We start from the raw sequence: 7287 nt of genomic DNA on the forward strand, positions 1-7287 counted from the left end.
TTCCATCCTGCTTTCTTACCTACCAGTCAGGGGAGTTAAAAGGACTGTGGGCTGGGTGAACTGTATTTACTCTATCCACTTCACCTATGGTCTCTGCTACTTCTGCTACTTCTTGATGGCCACTGGGGGTGGGACTATATTTTTGTTGGCAACAGTTCAGCAGGCACAGGCAAAACAGCAGTGTGTGTTTCGCATTTCCTCTTAATATTAACTTCACATCCCACACATGTTTCATCTCCTGACAATGCAAGTGGGACTTCCATTTGGTGGATTATAGGCATTATTCCACCAGACATGGACATCTGTAATATGCTGGGTAGTAGGAGCTATGGACACTGGGTAGGAGGTGGGTGGCAGGTGCCCACACTGCACAGTTAGCACTACAGTGCCATTTTCCCATATCCATCAGCAGCAGGTAAGCTGCCTGAGACATAATCAGGACCACCATGCATCAATGTCCTCAGCTTCAGGTCCACTCACACTGTTTCACTCTGAATATTTTTTGAAGACCAATTTGTACTCAATTCTATATTTGGTCCCTGGTGCAAAGACATGGCTGGGACCTCTGAACCTTGGCCTTTCCCCTACTTGTCCCACAATAAAGGGAATCAAGGACCCCTCACTGGGCTCCGCCTTCATCACACCTCCCAGCAGGAGAGGTGGTGCCCATCTCTTTCTGGAGGAGGAGTCCATGCTCCCTGTCCCTCTGTCTCCCTTTGGTTTTCTACCTCAGAGGAAATGGCTAGAGTCTCTGGTCCTTTGGCAATTGGTCCACAGCTGCACCAGGGTGACATTAGGTCTTTATCTATTTTCCTTTCCTCCACTCCTGCTGCTGGTAAGTCTAGCACAGCTCTTTTCTAGACACTCAGAAAGGTCCTTCAGTTTTGCTGAATCATGACTCCAGCTTTCTGCCTGATCTTTCAGTCTCCCCAGACCCAAGCTCACTTACAATACTGAGCACAGGGACTGCCAATGTGCGGTGGGTAACATTGACATCAGGGCATCATAAGTGGACAGAGGGGCCTCTGTGACCCTGCATCCCTCATCCCAGCAGGGGAAGCATACTGTTTGGTCCTGGGAGGGCTGCGTATCAATAGCAGGTCTCACTCAAGGTCCTGCCCACAGCCCTGTGGTTACCACACACAGGCAGGTGCCTAAGGCCTAGGAAGACCTCCTGGATTTGGCCACATACTGTGAGTGACAAGAAGCAGCCAAACTAGTCATGACCCCACTGTCATCAGGGGTGCTGCATGAAGCCACTGATGTCAGGCAGGTGAGCAGTCACTGAAGTCATTGAGACATTTTCACGCAATTCCACATCATCCAGGCTGCTCCAGTGTCCCTCAGGTGGGGCAGCTACACAGGCACTTGCTTTCGTTCTCTGCCTGAACTTGTCCCCCAGTCCCACTGGCTCTGGAATGTGTTCTTCTGGGGGATGTGAACAACCTTCCTGACAGGATTAGGTCAGGAGGCCCCTCAGGTCATCCACTGGGGCTCTCACCTGTGGACCCTTAGTGGTCCAGCTTCCTCCATGTCTTCATCCTCCACTCCACTTCTGAGTCGCTGGAACTAGTGGACTCCCTGAGTGGGTCCCACATCCGAGGTCCCCAGTTCTCACTAGTCGTCAACACCCTAATGCAGTTCCTGGGCCAGCACATCTCCTCAGATAGCCTGTGGGCTTTCCTTGATGTACAGATGCTCCTCTGTAGGTTCTGAACAGGCGTCTCTCTCACTTTAGACTCTTCCTGTACCAGGAGCAGTACTGAGTGGCTAGCTCCAGGTCTGTGACTAAGCTTAACAACACAGCCAGGCCTTTCCAGCCCTGAGGTGGTGACCACTTTGCATGTTACTTCTGACACTTGCAGCACCCCTTTCGTGTGTTTAGGGCATCCCTGTGTTCACACCGTGGTCCCCACCCCTCCAATAGAGAAGCTACCTCTATTCAAATCCAGGCTCCTGGCCAGCCCAGATTTCCCTGTAAAGCCCACATCCCTTCCATCTCCTGAATCAACCAGTCTCACTCTGGTATCCTGCCCACTGTGCCCATTGTTCAACCCCAGGGCTGCAAAGGCCAAAGTGTACGGTTTTTCAATGCCAAAGAAAGAACTTGGAAGACTCCTTAGAGAGGCTTTGGCCATTTTATTCCTAACTTACTCCCTTGTTACTCCATGTATCCCAGCAATGCTAGGTGATATTGTGTATGGTGATAACTTTAAGATAAAACACCGAAGACATTATCTATACAAGAATTGACTGAGAAGCTGGAAATCATTAAAAATAAGTGTTCTGTTCTGTGAAAAAGCATGTCAAGAGAATGGAAAGACAAGTCACAGACTAGGAAAAATATTTGCAAAAGACATATCTGATAAGAAACAGTTATCAAAAATATACAAAGAACTCTTTAAACTCATCAACAAGGAAAAAAATCAACCCAATTAAAATGGCCCAGATTGCTATTTTCTTGCTATTGAGTTATTAATATGGATATTATCTGCATATTAGAAGCATAATTTGCAAACATTTTCTCCCAGTCTTTGGGTTATCTCTTCATTTTGCTAATTCTTTGGAGTATAGAATATTTTTTATCATGATGCAAACTCATTTATCTATTTTTGCTTTTTTCGCCTGTCATTTGGAGTGCTATCAAAAAAAATCATTGCCCAGACCAGTGTTGTGGATCTTTCCCTCATGGTTTCTCCTTACAGCCCTGGGTCTTACATTGGAGCCCTTTAACCACTGTGAGTTGATTTTGAGTATATGGTGTGAGATTAGGATTCAGTTTTTCCCAGTGGCATTTGTTGATGAGATTGTCTTTCCCCCTGTGTGTTCTTGGCAGTTTTTTCAGGAATCAATGGATTGTAAATCCTTGGAGTTTTGTTTGGGCTTTCTATCCTGTTCATTAGTTGGTGTGTCTTTTACTTCAGTACCATGTTAACCTGTAGTGCAAAGTATCAATTTTCCTGGAGTCTGGGGTAGAGAAGGAATTGACTATGATGAAACATCAGGAAACTTTGTGGGGTGATGTAAAAGTTCCCCATCTTGATTGTGGTGGTACAGTACACTGGTATAAGTCAATTTATCAATGCTCATTCAAATATTCAGTTAAAATATTGAAAGTTTAACCATACAATAATAAAGTTGATTTAAAATCATACGTGTGTACTTTGCTTTGAAACATATCAGGAAATTTTGAGAATTCTTCAAAAACTTTGAACCTCTGGTTGAAGCAGCTGCAACACTGCAGAGCAAATGTTCACGGGGTCATTAATGAAAATTAAAATAATAATAATAATAATATTCAGATTTGACACAGTTTTTATGTAAAGGCTGAATGAACCTATGACCAATAAGGAAGGTAATTGTAAAATAAAAATTTCCTTATAAACGAAGGTTGAAATTACAAATATGAAGAAAATAATCTTTTAGTTTTTGTTGTTGTTGTTGTTTTTGAGACAGGGTGTTGTTTTGCTGCCTAGGTTGACCTGAACCCCTGGGCCCAAGCAATTCTCTTACCTCAGTCTCCCAACTAACTGGGACTATGAATGTGGGCACCCCAATGCTTCATTTTCCAATGTTTGCCTTGCAAATAATATTTCAAATTGCATACAAATTATAAAATCACTTTGGTTTCTTGTATAATCTCCAAAAGTTGCTGTAGATTTCAGATAAGACTTTAAAATACCATTATATATAAACATATATAAAATATATTATGTATAAAATATATTTAATATATAAATGCATATTTAATATTTTAATATGTAAAAATTATATATCTACACATATATATCTATATACAAATAATCTGGCAAAACAGTCCTAATTTTTAATTTGGAATCAGTTCTTAAATACATTGGAAGAATAAAAGACCCAGAACAGTCAAAGCAATTCTAAGCCAATTTATCAATGCTCATTCAATAACACCTGGCTTCAAATTATTCTACAGAGCTTTCGTAACAAAAACTGTAAGGTATTGGCATAAAAATCAGCACATAGATCAGTGATACAGAATAGAAAACAGAGATAAACCCATACATCTACAGTCATGTAATACTTGAAAAAGATGCCCAAAACACATTGAAGGAAAGATAGCCTTTTAAAAAAAATGGCACTGGAGCTGGGCACAGTGACTTGCACCTATAATCCCAGCAGCTTGGAAGGCTGAGGAGTTCAAGATCAGCCTAAGCAACTTAGTGAGGTCCTAAGCAATTTAGAAAGACCCTGTCTCAAAATAAAAAATGAGAAAGGGTTGTGATGTGACTTAGTGATTAAGTGCCCCCTGGGTTCAATCCCTGGTACAAAGAAAAAAAAAGGTATTTGGAAACCGGGTTACCATATGTGGAATAATTAAACTAGTCCCTTATCTCTTATCCTAAACAAAAATTAACTCAAATGGATAAAGACCTAGGAATAGACCAGAACTTATGCAACTCTAAGAAGAAAACTTAGGGTCAACACTCCAGCAGGTAGGCACAGGCAATTGCTTTCCCAATAGCACCCCTGTGTTCAGAAAATAATGCCAAGAGTCAGCATACAGGATGGCATCAAATTAAAATGCTTCTGCACAGCAAAGAAAACAATTAGTAATGTTAAGACAGTAACTACACAATGGGATAAAATGTTTGCTAGATACCCTTCTGAGAGAGGATTAATTTCTAGAACATATGAGACTTTAAAAAACTTTATGCCCAAAATCAAATAACCCAATAAATAAATGGGCAAAGGAATTAGACACTTCTCAAAAGAAGAAATACAGATGACCAACAAATATATGAAAAACTGTTCAATATCATTAGCAATTAGGAAACTGCAAATCAAATCTACACTGAGATTTCATCTCACACCAACCAGAATGGTAGTCATCAAGGATACAAATAATAAATTCTGGAGAAGATGTAGAGAAAAAGGAATGCTTTTACACTGTTGGTGCGGTTTTTAACTAGTACAACTACTAGGGGAATCAGTATGTAGTTTCCTTGAAAGACTAGGCATGGAACCACCATAAGACCCAGCTATACCGCCTCCCAGTATTTATTCTAAAGAATTTAAGTGATCATACTATAGTGATACATGCATATCCATATTTATAGCAGCATAATTCACAATAACCAAACTAGGGAACCAGTCTAGGTGTCTGTAAAAAGATGAATGGACTAAGAAAATGTGGTATATATGCACAGTGGAGTTTTATTCAGCAATAAAGAAAATGAAATTATGTCAGGAAAATCGATGGAAGGAACATTACCACCCTGTTGGGGCAGGCGGCTCAGAGCCAGGAAACAGATTCAGAATCTCAGCAAGTGGAAGAAGATAGAAGACATAGTTGGGCATAGTACACATGTTTTATTAAGAGGAAGCAGTAGCAGTAGTCAGTCCCCAGCTCCAACTTCAGCCCCCAGCCAGTTCCATGTAGTCCCCTGAATCTTTTCCATAGGCCAATTTAATATGCAGGCCAGACAAAGAATGCACACTAACAACAGGTTACGTCAGTGGACACATGCTCACAAGCCAGTGTTTATGACCTCGAGAACACAATAGAAACATAGCCTGCTGGAGGTCTTGGCAAAGGAGCCTAACTCCAGCCATTTGAGGACTGTCCTATGATCTTCCCCATAGGATCCCTCACCATACAATCTACACATTTGACATCTTCTGCAATGTTCCCTTAGTGAGGCGAGCAGAGCCCTGCATCCAGAGGCCACAAGAACAATACAAGCTGTAACATCACACAACCAGAAGACAAGCCCCACCACCTAGGATTACTAGAAACCAGTGCCAGTTTCATCCCATATTCAGGTGGCAATAAAAGGCTTTTCCAGGTACATTCAATTGTCCAGAGTGATAGTCTGAATTCACCAGGGAAGTCTGGTGATAAAAATCACAGGCGTTTTAGTGCATACCCAGCAGGGAGAGGTGATTGCTACTCTGGCATAGATGTGTGCCCAGTTCACAATGGTGTTGGTGAGAAGACACCTACAGATGAACCGTCAAAGCAGTTACAGGAAATAGTACACATAAATTATGTCCAACTGGGAGAATGCATGCCAGTTTTGAGTCTGTCCCTTCCTGCCCCTCCTGCCAGTCTAGGTTAGAATCATATACTTAACTGGCACAAATCCTGGAGATGGGGGAGGACCTGCAGTCGGGCTTCATGCCTGGGACCTTGAATGTCACCACTGCCTGATTCTGAGAGCCCAGGGACTCCAGGCAGCAGTGCTGGAAGCAGGGATAGAAGATGCAGTTGGGGACACACAGCCGGGTTGCATTCAGGGGCAGGATGGTGTCATTGTCACAGCACTGCTCCAAGGGGTCGTAGGTCTGGTCCCCACACCTGGGCGCTGGCTGGCACAGCCATGGGCCAGTATCTGGAAGAGTCAGAGCTGAGCAGCCTTCAAGGGCCAGTGGAGAGCACAACCTCCCACAACTAGCAGCATCCTCTCCTCACCACACCCGTCCTCACCTGTGACGCCTGAGCCCGAGCCCAGGAGTTCAGCAAGGAAGACAGCAGCTGAGAAGAAGGGGAGTGAGAATGAGAGTGCTGGGAAGGGGCAGTCTGAGCACCGTCCTGGGGACAGGATGCTGTCTCTGAGCTTTGACTGCTCTTCACACTCAGAGTGGACTTTGAGATGGACTGTGGGGTCAGGTCCTGGGGTCTGTGCTGGCAGGTGAGGAAATGCAGGGAGGGCTCTGGGAAGAGTGAAGCATCTGACATTTGCAGGTGAGCAGAGAGGATGCAGGGCAGTCAGGGAAGATGGCAGGGTGATTACCAGGTGGGAAGCTGAGAACTGAATACAGAAGAGAGAACTGAGTTCGAGGTTCAGAGGGACAAAGGGTGAGATAAGGCTTAGGCTCAACTTGAGGCTGGAGTCTCCTTACCAAAAATTCTGAACAGCATGGTTCTGGTTAGGCTGCAGAGCAGAGGGAGGCAGAGAAGTAGAACAGCTATCTGGAACCTTGGACTGTGGCTAATATCGGGGTATGGACACACCTGGGGAGGAATCTAAAGAGGGGCCCTCCCACATTATATTACAACAGAGGAAGTATTTTGCTAGTAAGGGTTGGGCAAAAAGATTTGCATGTAGGAAAAACCCACATATGAAACCACATATCAGTTTTCAAATTGACTGCCACATGCTACCATGGGAACTTTTTCAAAATTGTGACTCTGGCAAGTGCCTTTCTCTTCAATGCTGCCAGGGGAAACCCAGTTTTTTGTGCAAACCACCCATCAATAACCAGCTATTTCTAGGCTTCACATACTGCTTACCCTGGAAGATTCAAGGACTC

General features: G+C 43.6%; 1 protein-coding gene across 1 annotated transcript; it reads right to left on the reverse strand.

The window, feature by feature from the left end:
* Positions 1–5200: 5200 nt before the first annotated feature.
* Positions 5201–7008, reverse strand: LOC124967094 (insulin growth factor-like family member 4). Its single transcript, XM_047529108.1, has 4 exons — positions 6877–7008; positions 6461–6508; positions 6108–6365; positions 5201–5973 (listed from the first exon to the last, which is right to left on the reverse strand). Exons 1-4 carry the CDS (start codon positions 6893–6895, stop codon positions 5948–5950), a joined length of 351 nt encoding a protein of 116 aa, XP_047385064.1. The 5' UTR covers positions 6896–7008; the 3' UTR covers positions 5201–5947.
* Positions 7009–7287: the final 279 nt, after the last annotated feature.

Source organism: Sciurus carolinensis, chromosome 16, assembly GCF_902686445.1.
Source record: "Sciurus carolinensis chromosome 16, mSciCar1.2, whole genome shotgun sequence".
Lineage (NCBI taxonomy): Eukaryota > Metazoa > Chordata > Mammalia > Rodentia > Sciuridae > Sciurus > Sciurus carolinensis.